The 17,373-nt window shown below is 38.1% G+C and overlaps 1 protein-coding gene across 3 annotated transcripts; it reads right to left on the reverse strand.

The window, feature by feature from the left end:
- Positions 1-14,837: 14,837 nt before the first annotated feature.
- On the reverse strand, positions 14,838-16,820 carry LOC147493829 (uncharacterized). 3 transcript variants are annotated; one of them, XM_086568055.1, is made up of 5 exons: positions 16,507-16,820; positions 16,000-16,147; positions 15,683-15,903; positions 15,404-15,580; positions 14,838-15,297 (listed from the first exon to the last, which is right to left on the reverse strand). In XM_086568055.1, exons 1-5 carry the CDS (start codon positions 16,672-16,674, stop codon positions 15,211-15,213), a joined length of 801 nt encoding a protein of 266 aa, XP_086424181.1. In that variant the 5' UTR covers positions 16,675-16,820; the 3' UTR covers positions 14,838-15,210. The 3 variants fall into 3 exon arrangements, with proteins under 3 accessions (XP_086424181.1, XP_086424182.1, XP_086424180.1); XM_086568056.1 differs by having other exon boundaries at positions 15,404-15,583; positions 16,072-16,147; positions 16,507-16,807; XM_086568054.1 differs by having other exon boundaries at positions 15,404-15,583; positions 16,507-16,807.
- Positions 16,821-17,373: the final 553 nt, after the last annotated feature.

Here is a 17,373-nt window from a genome sequence, read left to right on the forward strand (position 1 = left end):
TAAAAATGAGAAGGTGAAGTGAGGAATGAAAATGACTTTGAATATATAAACAAAATCCCAACGGATAGAAATATATCCATTGAGAATAAATGTCAACGGATATAAATTGATCCATTGGGAATAATGCTAACGTATACTGTATAAATTGATCCCTTTGTTTTGGTGTATTTTTCCTTTATTATGCAATGCAGTTTTGGCTTGGAGGCCCATGGGCTTATTAGTCACGTTCACATGGACTTGATTATTCACATGAGAATTTTTTTGTCTACATAACAGAAAGCATGTATAAATTCTAAACTTGCTGAAATAATTAAAACAATGTAATAATTAACACAATGTATAGATTCACTAGCCCCCAAATGTCTTAACTTTAAATTAACGCAATGTAATAATTAATTTAATGCATAAAAAAAATTGGACATAACCTCTTTTGTTTAATCAACATAATTCATATACCTAAACCTGTTAAGATTCTCAAAACTTATTCAAACCCTAAAAAACAACCACCACCAACAACAACAACAATGACATCACTAAATTATTACAAAATAGTGCAATATAGCACTATAGAGCACTGCCCAGACTACTCCGGCCACTCCTTCTCTGATTTCGCCCTCTTAGGAGCACTGTTTTGTTGCATGATATCAGTAGCTATTCTCTAAAATATCAACACAATGCAATTAAAATCTAAAATTTGATATAAAAAAAATATTTGAAAATGTAAAACATATAATAAAATTACCAAGGCTGCTAATTCGTTTGTCATCTCAGCCATCCTATGCTCAACGTTTGCTCTTTGAGTTCGTTCTTCGTCTAAATAGTCATAATACTGTTGAGTGTGCTCAATTAAACTAGCTCGATGCCCCTGGTTGACTTGCATTTCATCTGATAAGTGAGCACCCATTGTTTCCTTCATTGTGTCAATATTGTATCTAAGTTAAATATACATAGTGTTTTTAAATTAACATAATTAAATATAAATATACCTTATTAAACTGTTGTAAGTCAGGTACAAGCTCCGAACACTCCAAGTGAAATGTGTTCTCCATTCCCTGAGAACTAACAACGCGATATAACCATGGGTCGTATGGATCACTAGGTGGGGGTGTATGATAACCATGATAGACTCTAGATGTTCTTGTTGAACTTGCAGGTTTTGGAAATTCAATATCTCGTCTAAAACTCTGACTAGTTGCAACATTCATGTTTGCACCTCTATAAAATGGACCCGCAGATAGATTTCCCCTAGAAATTTTCCCCCAATAAGTGTCATAATCAAGAGTGGAGTTCACATTAACATAATCAGTAAAACTCAGTCACGCACTCTCAATGCAATAGCATTCAATCAAATTCCCTAGTACATCTATAGCACGCAAATCTGTGGGTGGGGGAGCAGAAATATATCTATATCCAATGGTTTGCATAGTCACCTTATCTCCAAAGAACCAAGCATGTATATTAGAAGCTTACAATATGAATCTTTTTAACGACATTAGAGTATTATACTGATATTCTCAAATTGAGAACCTTGCCACGGACTCCAAACAATAGATCTCACACTTTTTGTCTCTATTTGGATCCTTGAAGATCATTATGGACCTCATCCCTTAATCGAACATAACCAAATGCAGCCCATCCCTGTGGGTGAGGCCATAAGTCCTTATCCCAATCACTTTTTAGTATAAGGTTTAAGCAAGTCAAATACTCATACCACCAGTACTGAAATAATCAAATGAAAGTGTATCTAATTTAAACTATATAATATTTAACTAACAAAATAAAAACTTATATCTTAAAAGTTAAATCCTATTGAATTACCTGTAATATCCAAGTAATTCTGTTGTATTACTTCCCTATTTCATTTGGTTGTACAAACAAATCAAGCCCTATATATAGATGTGTCATGAAACCACCTCCCCAGTCAAAATCATCCAAATTATCAAGGTCCACCAAAGACGCTAACCAATCAGCCCGAACCCCAGATTTTCCTGTTGTAAAACTCATTTGGCCCAAAAAATATAACAAAAAAAATCCTAATAAACTCATCCTCTTCCACAGAGTTTGGGTCCAAGTATAGGATGTCAGCTTCATGTTCTATACAATATTCATAATCTAATCGGTGTATGAATATTTCTCTGATGGGCAGGTTCAAAATGTATCTACCATCCATATTCCCTGGAATAAGTTTACCTTTAAAATCAAACGACGAAAGCAATATGGTCATCAACCTTTCAAAATCATCTTCGATACTTGAATCAAATAAAACTGGCTTCTTCTCGCCCACACTTAAACCCGTCAGCATTGTAAATTCAAGTGGTGTAATACCAATCTCACTACATAGAAGCTAAAAAATGTGTGTGGTGTGTCACCAACGCTCCGCCAATGCAAATATCAGTAGACAATCAGTCCAAATGCTCAAACACGATATTAGTGGACCAAAAGGTGTTCCCAAAATTTGAGCTCTTACGTGGGCCATATCATCCCCTCTTTCCACTAGATGGCTCAAGAAGTTTTTAATGTTCGGCATTGCACATCTCCATTTCGTCGAACTTATTTTCTACACGTTGAGGCATTTAATTAAACAATTAGTATACGATAAATTTTAAACATGATTTTAAATAAAAATCAATTGAACAATGTTCATAAACTCATACTTACTCCTTCAGTGTTATATAAATACGAAACATGCTTGTTTGGATCAAGAGCCATCGTTGGATGATCACCAATACTCAATCTCCGTGGAAAATTGAAATCACTTTTCGATACGAGTTCTCCCTCGTTTTCCCGAAGATTTGAACTTCCTGACCCATGCAGAATACTCTTCTTACGTCCAGCTCAATGACGTTGCAAAAAACAGAAAAATATTTGGTTGAAAAACGAATATTGATTTGGTGATTAAAGGGAGGGGAGAACCATCTCGCGTTTCACAAATGTGAAAAGGAATGATGAATCGAATACTGGAAGTCTAGAAGTGCAAAAGGAATTGGATTGAAATGAATTCAACTGGCACAAGACTAATTTACCCGTACCAAGTAAAAAAAGTTTCGCACGGGACAAGTTTTGCCGTCTAGAAAACGAAATCAAATTTAACAATTTTTGCGTTGGTACTTAACTTTGATTTGGCAATTTGTATCGCTGAAAAACGCTGACATGTCACAGATAATTATAACAACACGTTGATGATGCTCTTATGTTGTTATATCAGGAACGTTTAAGCCCAAAATTTTCTTATGATGGATAAAACATTTTTTTTTATTGGTTATGATCGATAAAACTTATTATTGGTATAATAAGTGTAAATTAGAGGTCGTAGAATAGAATCAATATGGTCCTATGGCATCCCAAGTCCCAAATAGATTGGCACCGCCTAGGACCAAACCATTGCTCTCCAGCCGTCCAGTCTCCACACAGATCTCAAAACTCATGGTCATTCTCTTTCACAATGTCCCATCACTTAAGAAATTAAGTCTAAAAACCATCCAGGCCCAGCAACTGCATGACACGGCGGAGTACATATTTATTAACGATGGTATTGGTTATGGTACACAATTATAGATCAATTATTCATGGAATTTTGAAGAGATAATCAAGTCTTTCGTGACTACACGAGTTGTATATTACATGGATTGCATTCTTTTTTAGTATTTCCACTAGGTTAAACATTATGCGTGTTTACTATAAAATTTAACAAAAACAAAATTATTTAAATTAAAGCTTCAAGATAAAACATTAAAAAGAGTTAAAGAACAACAATTACCGGTTGAGAGGAAAGATCATTATAACTGGACTGTTCCTACAATGAAAAAAAACGGTTCAATAATTAATAACAAACAACTGAATCACTATAAAATAGCTAATCCTAATGAGAAGATGTATAAAACAACTGAAGAAGCAGCTTGATGTATCTGATATGGGAACAATTACCTTCACAAAATTTTGATCCAATCAAAACCCTTACTAACAGTTGAGCTTGTGTTTTAAGTGTGAAAGCTCACTTGTGCGGGATAGCTAACATTCAGTTAGAAGATGCAGAGAGATCCTATCCCATCCGGTGTGTATAAGACTATAAAGCCCCTAACAATTCCAAATCTTATTAGTAGCGTCTCAAGTAGCCTTAACAATATGAATGGTAATGGGGTTGTCCACTTGTTGGATTGATTGAGAATCTTTAGTAAGTTTTGTGTGGTTTAGATATAACTCTGCAACTCACTAGTCAGGCCGTCACCTCACATCTTTTCTATCACATGCAGTCGTGCACCACTTTCTTAGCAAATAGATAAAAGGTTTCCCACTCAAAAAAAAATTGGTGTTTGTTACTGTCGAACCCCATATTGTGTTGGGCACACCCCAAAAATTAAAACACTTATTACAAATCTGCCATTAGTCCCAAAAGTTGTTTTGTGTTGGGTAGACCCCAAACCAAAATGAATTTGACTTGTTGCAACCTTTTCAGCCCTTCTCTTCTATTCTCTTCTCTTCCACTATCAAAAATCATAAACCCTTAAACCCTAACACTAACACTAATGGAAGAGCCCAACCCCATTTTAGAACATGAAGATGACGAAGAAAATGTAATGCATCATGACCCCATTCAAGAAGAAAATATAGAACAAGTTCCAAGTGACCATTCAAGAAGAAAATATAGAACAAGTTCAAAGTGAAGAAAATAGAGGAATGGATGATGATGCATTTAATAAGAATAAGGTAAATCTAAATTAAACGTAATTATGCATATAATAATTATGCATATAGTAATTATTGATGTGTACATTGATTATACATGTAATAATTATGCATGTAGTAATTATACATATAATAATTATGCATGTAGTAATTAAACTACCCGGCTAGGTCGTTTGTATTTCACACCAAACGGTCTGGTCACACCGTCTGGACTGTGTCCAAAATGATATGGCCATGTCGTTTGGCATATGGACTAAAAAAAACTTGCCGGTGTGGCCACACCGTTTGGAGTTAGTTTGAAACGACATGGCCACACTGTTTGGACTAGGTCCCAAACGGTGTGGCCATGTCGTTTGGGATTTGAACTTGGAAAAAACGATTTGTCTGTTTTTTTGCCACTTGAACGGTGTGGCCACACCATTTGGAGTTAGTTTGAAACGACATGGCCACACCGTTTGGACTAGGTCCCAAACGGTGTGGCCATGTCGTTTGAGATTTGAACTTGGAAAAAATACTTGTCTGTTTTTTTGTCACTTGAACGGTGTGGCCACACCGTTTGGACTTAGTCTCAAACGACATGGCCACACCATTTGGGACCTAGTACAAATGGTGTGGCCATGTCATTTGAGATTTGAACTTAGAAAAAAGACTTGTCTATTTTCTTGCCACTTGAACGGTGTGGCCATGTCGTTTGGGATTTGAACTTGGAAAAAATATGAAGTTCTGTTTTTTGGAATCTCTAACGGTGTGGCCATGTTGTTTTAGGATTTGAACATAGAAAAATACAAATAGTGGTAAACGGTGTGTTTGTGGCATTTGGTACTTAAGCCAAACATCAATTAACAATTGTTCTTTATTTAGGATCCTTCGGTGTGTTTCGAGAACTCTGGAAACTCGAATGAAGTGGATGATGTTCAACCGCTTTCAATGGATACAACAAAAATATTTACTAAGGAAGAGGTACATAGTAGGCATTGTTTTCACTTGTTTTTATTTTCTAAATGAAATTATATTAGTTTATTGATTGTTGTTTTCTTTCATATCTTTAGGTATTTCATACACATAGTGACGTAATTGGTTGGGCAACTGCTCGGGGAAAACAATGTAATGTGGTTGTGGTAATTGGAAAGTCGCAAAATGCTAACGGGAACCGAGTACCAAGGCTGGATTTAGATTGTGAGAGTTCGGGTGTGTATCGTTCACACAAAAAAGTAGAGAAAGCTAATAAGAGAAATACGGGAACCAAGAAACATGGATGTCCATTTAAGTTAAGATGTATTTTCCAACGTGGCACTGTCGATAGTTGGAAAATTGTCGTTCTTAATGGTGTTCACAACCATCCATTGGCGAAGACCCTTGAAGGACATGCATTTGCTACTCGACTGATTGTTCCACAATTCGAGTTCTTGTCAGAGATGACTCAAAATGGAGTTAATCCTAAAGAAGTTTTGAAGTCCATTAGACATAGGTTTCCTGCTAACCTATCTAGCATATATCAAGTCTACAATGCCAGGCACAAGGTGAGGACATTAAATATGAACGATCGCTCGCAAATGTAGAGATTGCGTGAGTTGTTAGCAGAAAACCATTATTTTAAGGAGGTGAGAGAGGATATGAATACGGATGAGATAACGAGATTGTTATGGGCCCATCCGGATGGTGTTAAAATGGCTCGGACTTTTCCAAAAGTTTTCATCATAGACGCAACCTACAAAACCAATAAGTATCGGTGCCCTTTCGACAGTTTGTGGGGTGACTTCAACCGGGAAGTCTTTCACGGTCTGTCAAGTGTTGCTCCAGTCCAAAACAGCGATAGACTATGAGTGGGCTTTGCGTCAGTTTAACGGTTTGCTGGGTGAAGAAAGGCCATCTGTGATCGTGTCTGACAGGGACTTGGTCTTGATGAGTGCCACTGATATTGTGTTTCCTGACGCGCACAAGCATCTCTGTAGATGGCATATCTCTATGTGCGTCCTTCAAAAATGCAATGATTTTTTCCCACCACGTAACTTGTAGATAAAGGCCGGTTCGTGGAACAATCAGAAGTGAAATCGAGGATCGAGGATATCTTCAACCGTAGAATTGCTACTTTGGAAAAACACTATAGGGTTGAGTACTCCAATTTTGTTAGTTATCCGTGAGAGACTTGGTTGCCTTACAAGGATCGATTAAGTATGTTGTTGGACAGATCAACACATTCACTTTGGGAGTACAACGACCAATAGAGTCGAAGGTCTCATGTTCGTGAAACGTGTTCTAAGAAACACAAAACGGACATGATTTTCTAAGTATGTTTTACTTTATCCACCCGATTTTAGAGATCCAAATATGCGAGATTAGAGGTACGCGTTCGAGAAGAGTCCGATTGTAACCCAAAGACCACCACCGAATTCCTTTATTTCGTGAACTTCGAAACCCCGGTCTCAAGAAAATGTTTGGACTTGCTTTATGAAGAACTAGATACCCGTGTAAGCCGTCTTTGCTAAGGACTCTGAGTTCATTTGTGGGTGTTATTTGCGCACCAGTCATGGATTATCATGTGCTCCGAAATCATTGAACTTCAAAAGCAAGAACGCGTTCCATATCTTTGAGTGCTATCGATCCCTTTTTGGAAAACTCGCCCGCTTTTTCCAAGTGTGTCAGTGGGTGTTGGTCCCGATTGTAGACCTTCGATGGATATGTTTATGAAAAGGTATGAAATGACTTCTGAAGAAGAGCAGAGGGTTATGGTTAGAAAACTTATGGAGATTGCTGTGCCAGAAAGTACATGGCTAGAACCACCTCATGAGGAGGCGAAAACCAAAGGTCGGCCTAAGGGTAGCTGCAAGAGAAAGCTTCCAACTGAGGATGAGAACTCTTCAAAGCGAGATTCATCTAGTTTTGAACATTCCCAACGTGAGCATGAAGAGTGGGTCTTGTCGCAACAATCGGAATGTACGCCAAATTCCAAGCCTTCTCATAAAACACCCACACCATCAAAATACACTACTCCAAACCCACCTGCAGAGAAATCTTCTTCGAAACCACCTTTGCCACAAAAAAAAAACCACACCACGAAATAACTCTTCTCAAAAATCACCTTTACCACCTAAAACAACCACACCACGGAATAACTCTTCTCAAAAATCACCTCAAAAGCTGAAGGGGCCGAGACATTACGGTTTGGATATTCCAAAAGAACTGCACAAATATATTGTTAAAGTGGATGACCCTATGGGTGATGGCAATTGCGGGTATAGAGTAATGTGCACTAGGAAGAAGTCAGGAAGAGTGGCCATGGATGAGAAATGAGTTGTTACAAGAACTTAATGACAACCTCCCCTTATACTGTACATTGTACACTCACAGTGAGATTAGGTACGTGAAACCTACAATTTCCCATGAATGCGGTTGGGCACCCCCTAGTAAGTGGATGAGCATGCCCTTTGCTGGATATCTATTTGCTTCGAGATTTAATGTCGCCCTCGTACATTTAGGAAGTATGTACTGCCATCTTATTTTGCCACTAAGAACCCAAGCAAATCCTAAGAGAGTAAAGAAAGTGTTGGGTACCGCTTACGTACAGGGATGTCATTTTGTCCATGTTGAACTTGTTGATGATTGTCCGGTTCCAAAACCGATGCGAAAATGGCGTAGAGCTCGACACTTAATTGCAGATAGTTGGGATACTACATTACAAGCAAGACAAGTGCAATTTACGACATTGAACATTCCCAATTTAGTATTGGAAGACGAGCACACTAATGATGGGTCCGAAATACTAATAATAGATGTTGACTAGGAATAAGTCTATGTAATTAATGTTCATGTGGTTGGAATTGTAATTTGGTTTTTGATACAATTTTCTTAAATTTGATGGTATTTTTTTGTCGAATTAATTGTATGGATGTATGTATGTTTGTTTGATTTTGGAAAAAATGACTTTTGGGATTTGAACTTGGAAAAAACGACTTCTCTGTTTTTTTGCCACTTGAACGGTGTGGCCACACCGTTTGGAGTTAGTCTGAAATGACATGGCCACACCGTTTGGACTAGGTCCCAAATGGTGTGGCCATGTCGTTTGGGATTTGAACTTGGAAAAAAGACTTGTCTGTTTTTTTGCCACTTGAACGGTGTGGCCACACCGTTTGGAATTAGTCTGAAACAACATGGCTACACCGTTTGGACTATGTCCTAAACGGTATGGCCATGTCGTTTGAGATTTGAACTTGAAAAAAAGACTTGTCTATTTTTTTGCCACTTGAATGGTGTGGCTACACCGTTTGGACTTAGTCTCAAACAACATGGCCACACCGTTTGGACTAGGTCTTGAACGGTGTGGCCATGTCGTTTGAGACTAAAACTTGGAAAAAATGACTTCTCTGTTTTTTTGCCTCTTGAACGGTGTGGCCACACCGTTCAAGAGGCCACACCGTTCAAGAGGCAAAAAAACAGATGTTTCATGTTTTGGCAAAAAAACAGATGTTTCGTGTTTTGGCAAAAAAAAAGATGTTTCGTGTTGTTTCGTGTTTTGGCAATATATCAATGTTTTATACATGGCATAAGAGAAATGAGAGTGGAGAAAGTGAAGAAGATATTCCAAAAGTTTGACAAGAACAAAGACGAAGGACTCAACACAAAAGAAATGTCATCTCTGGTAATCTCTGTAAACCCAAGAGTTCAATTCAGTGATGAACAAATTAAATCACTGCCATCCTTGAAGAAGTTTTCAGAACTCTATGAGGAAACTAAACACTAGCATGCACACATAAGATTGAGAACTGACAAACAAACCATTCACATAAATAACCAGTAAATAATTAGAACTTAGTTTAACATAACCAGCAAAAGTAAGTTACATCATTCTCTTCCAACACAAGATAAAAAGAGGTAAGCTACAGAATATAAAAGATTAGCTCTATAACACATTTCCAACAACACTTCCAACAAGACTACCAATGCTCAACACACTAAACCCTAAACTAACCAAACTCAACATTGCTAAATCCAATGTTCCTTAACGATATCGTCCGCCAATGAACTTGCACCGGGTCAAATTGTATGCCTCCATGAACTCATTCCGTGCATCGTCTCAAATCGCAGTCCCACCCAAATGCAGGCTTTGATTGAGCAAACGAGAAATTTCATCAACGATGGGGTGCTGTCAAAATTAAAACGTAAAACTACATTAGTATATACATTTACATTTATAAAATACCAACAAAAAAAAAAAAAAAAAAAACGTTGTAAAGTATTAACTCACCAGATTATGATATTGAAGACTCTGTAGGGAGTAGTGATTAAGATGATCAGGGTTTATCATTCGAATATGACTATTGTTTTCGTACCAACTCATGTATCTACTAACACACTCCCATGGATAAGACGGAATGGGTCCTCGATGTTCAAGTTGTATCAAGTGATTCTGCCATTTACTCCAATAAGAAGACACAATATTAAATTTCACATCGTACCCGCGTCCGGAAGTAGTTCGCATCGAGGTCTTTGGTCTTGGGGGATCTGAAGGTACAAACTGCATATGACCCAACTGACGCACAACCCTCGAAACATTGTACTGCTCGACATTATCAAGAAAGCATATAAATCCCTTGAAAAATGCTATTTCATCCACGGTCGATAGCTCGGACTTCAAAGATAGGGATACCATTCAACCCGTCAAATAGCATATGATCGAGGAAATTAATCATTAACCACATACTAATAATATCAATTAATAAATAAAACTATTTACATACAAAAATGTTTACATCGGTACAAGTCATATTATCAATCATCGCCGGGGTATGCTTCAATGCAAATTGTTGTGCTAGCATAAAAAGATCGAGTAATCGAGTACTTATGAGTACGCGACATGCTCAACCGATAGTCATCGTTTGGGAATGGCCCGAATACCAGGAAGTACTCATAAATCCATGCCTAAATTAATATAGACACCCGCCAATATTGTAATAGATAGATAAAATTGACATTGAAAAGAAAAACAAAAAAACTAATACCGTAGGAAAGTGAAATAGCCCGAAACACCCTTCACCTTGGCACTTGTGGCGGTCCCAAGACCCCTCGCACAAGTAAGCCGAAGGCTGCACTTCCCACGCCAGTAGTCTCGATCTCGACAAATTTCATAAAGCGATCTCGGATAACAAACGGAACTGCAGTTCGGATGTGTCGGTGAAGGTGGTACATCCAAAGAAAAACAACAAATAAGCTCTCACAAAGAAACCGCAACTCTTTTTGGGTTGGCGCCTTCTTCACAACAACCCCATTTTCATCCCGTAAATCTTCATCCGTTACATTCCAAGCAAACTATTTCATCAAGAAATCCATCCTAACTTTGGAAGTGAACTTATTGGATTTCATCTCCGCATCTATCTTGTTCATGGGTATGCCAAGACCTTGGTGGAGGAGTCTTTTTGTCTGTTCCAGGGTCAAATCACTGTCCCCAGTCACTGCTTTGCCTCTTATCGGAACTCCTAAGAGTTGGAAAACATCGTCCAACGTGATTGTCATCTCGCCCCACGGCATATGAAACGTGTTGGTCTCTGGATGCCACCTCTCCATAAACGCAGAGACCAACACAGGATCCTGATGCCTATATACACCTAAGACCAGAGCACATAAGCCGGTCCTTTGAAGCTCCACATGAAAATTAGAAACGGTCGACACTCTCCTCGACGATATCCCATTGTACCAACTTGTTTAGGTGCCCATGACACTTCAACACCCCTCACTCCGCCTAAAACAACAAAAACTCGGTATTAATGTATGCACAAGGTTTTATAATACAAAATTTAAATACTAATAGACAATATATAATAATATTACCTGCCCCTCCCAAATATCGCGAGCCACGTGCACCGCATAGTCATACAACAGATGTGACACACGAGGGCCACCTCCATAAACACCTCTCTGGAACTCCAAGTCATTGTTGGACTTTCTCACAATATTCACTAGAGGTATAGGTACAGGGACTTCAGGGACTTCCTCGTCATCCTCCTCCTCTTCCTCTGCATCCTCCTCATCCTCCGCATCCTCCTCTTCTACATCATCAACACCCTCTTCGTCATCTTCTTCACCATCACCTACAGTTACACTCTTCCCACGATCCATATTTATATCATCTACATCTACATCTTCATCTAAATCTAAATCTAAATCTAAATCTAAATCTAAATCACTCAGAACTGTCCGTTTTCTTCTCTTTTGATTTCCTAACTCTACACCACTTACTACATTACTGGGATCATCCACTTTCCGATCCCCTCTACGAACTAATGCCGAGGTGGTTGTTGCCCTTTCTCTCTTTTTCTCAGGCTCCTCACGACCCGAACTACTACTCCCCCCACCTAACAACTTCTTAGCACCCGGGAAAACACTTTTTGCTACATTCTTCACATTCACATTCTTTGTTCGAGGCATTGCTACAAAATAAATAGGAGTTAAAAATAAGACATTCAATTAATTCAAATTGTTTATTAACAAGCAAATGCACAACTTCTAATACTAAGACATTCAACTTGTAAGTGTTTATTAACTTTGGAGTTCACTAACTAAAGTCTAAAACATGCATATCCATAGCTTCCTCTAATTCTATGGCCAAACATAGTCCACAAAATCTTGAAGCCTTCTCTTTTAATTTTACTTGTTTGCTTCATATAAGGTTTTGTGTTTGACAAAGTCATGAGAAACAATAATAACAATCATATAAATGAGTGAACATAATCAAATTTAAAGTCAACAACAAAGCCTCAACTTTCTTCTCCGTTTAGGAAGTCAGCATAGTGTAACAAACCATACCACAAACCAAAAGTTATTGTACAGCAGCTTCCCATTAAGTTACAATAGAATCAAATCTCAGTTTTCTAATAGTAGGAAGGTGAGAGACGCAACCCCATAGTCTACATTTTCAACTACAGATAATATGCTCTAAAATCTAAATCGCTACTTTTTTTTTCCAGTTTCTAGCCAAATGGTCCACGTAACAGCATATAACTGTACTCAACAATCATCTGTATCGGTGGTTCAATCAAGCAAGGTAGTAAAACACTCTAAGAACCTCACTGATATTAAGTTATAACTTACAACTAAAGTTCCTCCAAGAAGTATAGCTCTTCTTAGCATAGTCTACTATCTTAATATCTTATAAGTCCTACCAGTAGAGGAAAACACAAACAAACGGGCACGCATATAACCAAAAATTACTGGAACAAATTGAACATATCCAAACATGTGAAACTTACGAGCAGTTTTCAAACAAGTAGCTGCCAAGTTATAGATTATTAAAAGACATGATAACAAATGACTCATCAAGCATCGAAATCGGACCAAAACTTCGAGAAACCTTCCTTCTCAACTCAACTCTCTCGATCATCATCATCATCTATAAACCTAGTAGATTCGAACAAGGTTCAATCCATTTCGGATTATCGAACTAACAGACGACCCTCCGGACTCATCAACAGTCCTCACCAACTATAGTCTTCCCAGAATCTTCTTGCAAAAATATATCTAATAGGTATGAACTACGGCATTGTTTTTTGACTTGTATGAACCAACCAAATACAATGTACAATGTATAAACAAACACCTTGAACACTCAAACTACAATGTATGAACAAATTACAATGCATAAAAAAAACTCACTTTGAAAGCAAAAAGATCACTTTGAAATTGGTGTTGATAGAAGAGCTTGGGATCGAGATCGAGATCAAGATCAAGCAGCAATTGAAACCACCAATTGATCGAGATCGAGCAATAATTGAAACCACCAATTGATTTGAAACCACCAATTGATCGAGATCGAGCAGTAATTGAAACTCACTAATGGTGGGTTTGATCGAGATCAAGATCGAGCAGTAATTAAAACAGAAATCGCGAGTTTGATTTTGTGGGTTTGATTTTGGTCGAGAGAAATCGCGAAATCGAGGGTTTGAAGGATGAAGGTGGTAGCCGGTTTTCCGGTTTCTTGGGTATTTGGTTGGGGGGTGTATGATTCCAAGTTGCGCCCAACACAATGGGCAGATCCCCGCCCAACTCGGGGTCTACCCAACATAAATTGGGGTCTGGCAGTAACAGGACCCAAAAAATTTCATTTGCACTATTCAAAATATTAGAGATATTAATAAAAATGCCGGTAAAAAAGTCAAACGATATCGGATATATATCAACGATGGCTTCGCTTGTTTCGCCCGAAACCTGAGCAAAACTTTTGTTTTTGGAATCTTTTACACCGGTTTAACATTTTCCGGCTGTTTGGTTGGAGATGTGTAATGGAGCCCCACTGGAAACAATTCTAAACTTTTCCTTTCACAAACTGATGGCAAAAGTTTCTGAAAAGCCCGGAAGATCTCTCCCCTTTCTCTTAAACACTCAATCTTATCGACTCCCTCCCTCTCTCTATGTCCTCTCTATTCGCCAATTTTTTTTTTTGGATTTCAACTTAAACCAAGCAACTACAATTTTTGCCAAAATAATTTTATTTTCATTTTTCCAATATATATCGGCAACATTTTCGGCCTTGATCTTAACTCTTAAGTATGTAGTTATGTGACTGACTTTTGTTACTTCCCCAAGTGCTTACCAAGAGAGGTACTGGATTGTAGATTCTCATGGAAAGGCCTCTGCTAATTTTTACCGTTCTATTTTACAATAATTCCACCTGTCCACATTCTTTTCCAAATTGACTAAACTGTAGTCAGATAAGATTATAGCAAACATCTTTAGTAAAGGCCAACAAGACTCCTGCATCTTAAAGTTGCTGAAATTGCAGCCATACTCATCGGGAGATTAGGGATCACGGATGTGGAAGTAAGAGGAGACAACAAAGCTGTTATGAATGCCTCAGCAGAACCAGGACTCAGACTACAGCTGGAACCTCTCCAGTCTTAGGAATTTCATTTTAGTATGTATATCTAGTTTTAGTAACTGTAAGTTTGTCTGGATCAAGAGATCCCAAAACCCTGCAGCTCACCCACTAGCCCACTGGGCTTCACATCAATTGGGGGAGCTTTTGCCAGTTTACCTCAGTTCATGTAATGGGCCTATTATTGGTATTAAATGAAAGAAAGAACGTTTGGCCAAAAACACAACACTCCTGCATAACCTCTCTGAAAATACAAAATGAAGCAGTACAAGTACAACTGTACAAGGCATGAAACAGCTAACATATTTCTAAGTTTCATGTTATAGAAGGACAAACGCACAGAGTCGTATAGGTCAATCATGTTCCTCTGAGCAACCATAATTTTACATCAATAGTATGTCAAACGAGCTGTTATTCTAACTCAAGCGATCACTTCAAACAAAACCTCGAATAAGAGACTATTTCGACATCATGATCCTTATGTTAGTTTACCAAGCAATCAACAACTTGATTGCAAATCCATTCCACCTATTTCTAAGACGTGTATTAAGACTGATTAAGCTGAGCATGAACCTTGAACTTCATGGTGGTTCATACCTTCTTGCCAACAGATGCGCAAAAAGTAATCAACAACAACAAAAAAAGAAACATATAAAGGATAAGACTTAGAATATATCAGGGTGAAAATTCCCAGGAATGGAGCTACTCTCTTGGGCCCTCTGCAGATGAAGCTTTAACGTGTAATTGTTGATCTGCATATAAACAGTTTAGGGCCATGTCAAACTTTCCATTTTGTTTAATTCAAGTACATGGGAAACAATGAAGAACTAGTGTTCCCACGAAGAGGAGAACTAGTACCTCCAATGTCCGAAGTTGATCCTGGTATTGGTTTATCATATGCTTCAAGTGTTCCACTTCTTTCAATTTCTCCTCTTGCTCTGAATTGCGTACATGCTGGATAGCAACAGCTCTTTTTAGAATTTGATTGTCTTTTAATAAACCCTGTAGATGCTCCTTCAGAGACGCAAGCTCCAGCTGCTACAGAACAAAAAAAAGAGAGTGAAAGCGACAGTGAGTTATAATATCAGGCGAAGACATGTCTTAACCACTGAGGAATGAGTAGATGTGTCTTATTACCCGATCTGAATCTGTTAAATGCGCAACAATGCTTCTTTCAAAGGCCTCTAACATCCTTGTAGCACGAAGCCGTGCATCGTCCATATCTGATGCAGTCATCATTTCTTGCACAAACATATCTACCCATGAGGACCAATTTGCAGTGTCTATCCGTTCAGAGGCTTTATCATTTTCCTGTAGCTCTTCAACCTTCTGGTCAGGCAATTGACTACTCTCAGCACCTGGATATTAGCACAAAATTAGAACAAGGAAATATCCTAGATAAGTTTTTCACATTCCCATAAATGAGTTAAACATTAAACCCGTTATGTTTAGACCTTGAACATCAGAGTTGTTCGCCGACACCATAGAATCAGAATTTGATGATTCATTCTGCATACGAGCCTCACCAAGTAAAAGTTTCTGCAGACTTTCAACTGCATCCTCAACCTTCTGATTGTGGTTATTAAGCACAGATTCCACCAACTACAAGTAGAGGCAAATAAATCAATCGGAATGTTATAGAAAGAATCAAGCATAACTATACAACTAAAAATCACAAGTTCATAACTACCAATAAAAACGATAACTGACAAATGATTTCAGAAAATAGAAACCATGACAAGCACTAACTGCCCATCCATAACGCTATCAATTTTCAGATTCAAACACTGAGAATGATCTCCCGAGATATACCCAAATATGCAACATCTCGAGTTATCTAACATTAACTAGGCAGTGCAACTAGGCCTTACACTTTATTCATTCAAAAGAACTCGCCCTCCACCTATGACCCCATGCCATACCAAAACATATCATAGATCAAAATAGTAAAAATGGAGTACCTCTCGATTCATGGAAGGAAACATGTTCATTAAATGAGAGAGTTTATCTTCAGATCCCCAAAATCCAAATTCAGAAGATCTAATCGAACGTCTGAATCTCTTATTAGCTGATCCTGATGTTGGTGATGATTCGAATCCCACACGCTTACCGCAAACTCCGGCAGACATCGCCACCGAATATTAATCTCTACGAATTAACGATGAAGAAATGATTATTATTATTATTATATTTGAGTCTTGATATTAAAATTTGTTTTAACTGTTTTTTTCTTTAGTGTTTTGTTACAGTCACATGGAGAAGAATGAAGAGAGGTTTTTGGTTTTGTTTTTGGTTTGTTGTTTTGGTACTTCGTGATGTATGTTGTGATGAGTGGTTGTGTGATTATGAAACGTAGATTTGGAAACAGGTTTTAGATTAACGGACTAGATGAGAGTAGTGTGATTATTGTGATGCGTACGGGATTATGAGATTTACTGTGGTCATTATGTTTATCGTGTTTTTTACGTGAGATGAAATCGGCTATTCACATTCATTGTTTACGTGAGATGAAATTTTGGCGGAAGTAGGATTGTCAATAGGGCCTTCTGGTCTTACTCCGGCCCACCCAACTGGGCCATTTAACACACCGCTTCCAAAAAAAAAAATTTATTATTATTAGAATAACTGCAATGCAGTGGGAGCGTGAGCGGTGGGTGGAGAAAGAAAAAGAGAGAGAGAGTTGGGTTTGGTTGAGGAGGGTTATGGGTCAAGGAGAGTCAGGGAGAGGGAGCAAATGAAGAGGTGTGCATGAACGAGGGAGTAGTGGCGGGGAAGAGATTCGCTGGGAAGAGAGAGAGAGTGAAGTTGTGAAGAAGATGAGAAGGGAG

The sequence above is a fragment of the Coptis chinensis genome, chromosome 6 (genome assembly GCF_015680905.1).
Source record: "Coptis chinensis isolate HL-2020 chromosome 6, ASM1568090v1, whole genome shotgun sequence".
NCBI lineage: Eukaryota > Viridiplantae > Streptophyta > Magnoliopsida > Ranunculales > Ranunculaceae > Coptis > Coptis chinensis.

Bases quoted from the DNA above. Each gene is read 5' to 3' on its own strand.
- LOC147493829 (XM_086568054.1), bottom strand. From the start codon at position 16,674: ATGTCTGCCGGAGTTTGCGGTAAGCGTGTGGGATTCGAATCATCACCA. The intron at 16,148-16,506 runs GTACTCCATTTT...CTCTACTTGTAG, and splicing joins TTCCTTCCATGAATCGAGAG to TTGGTGGAATCTGTGCTTAA. The intron at 15,584-15,682 runs GTAATAAGACAC...TTTGTTCTGTAG, and splicing joins ATTTAACAGATTCAGATCGG to CAGCTGGAGCTTGCGTCTCT.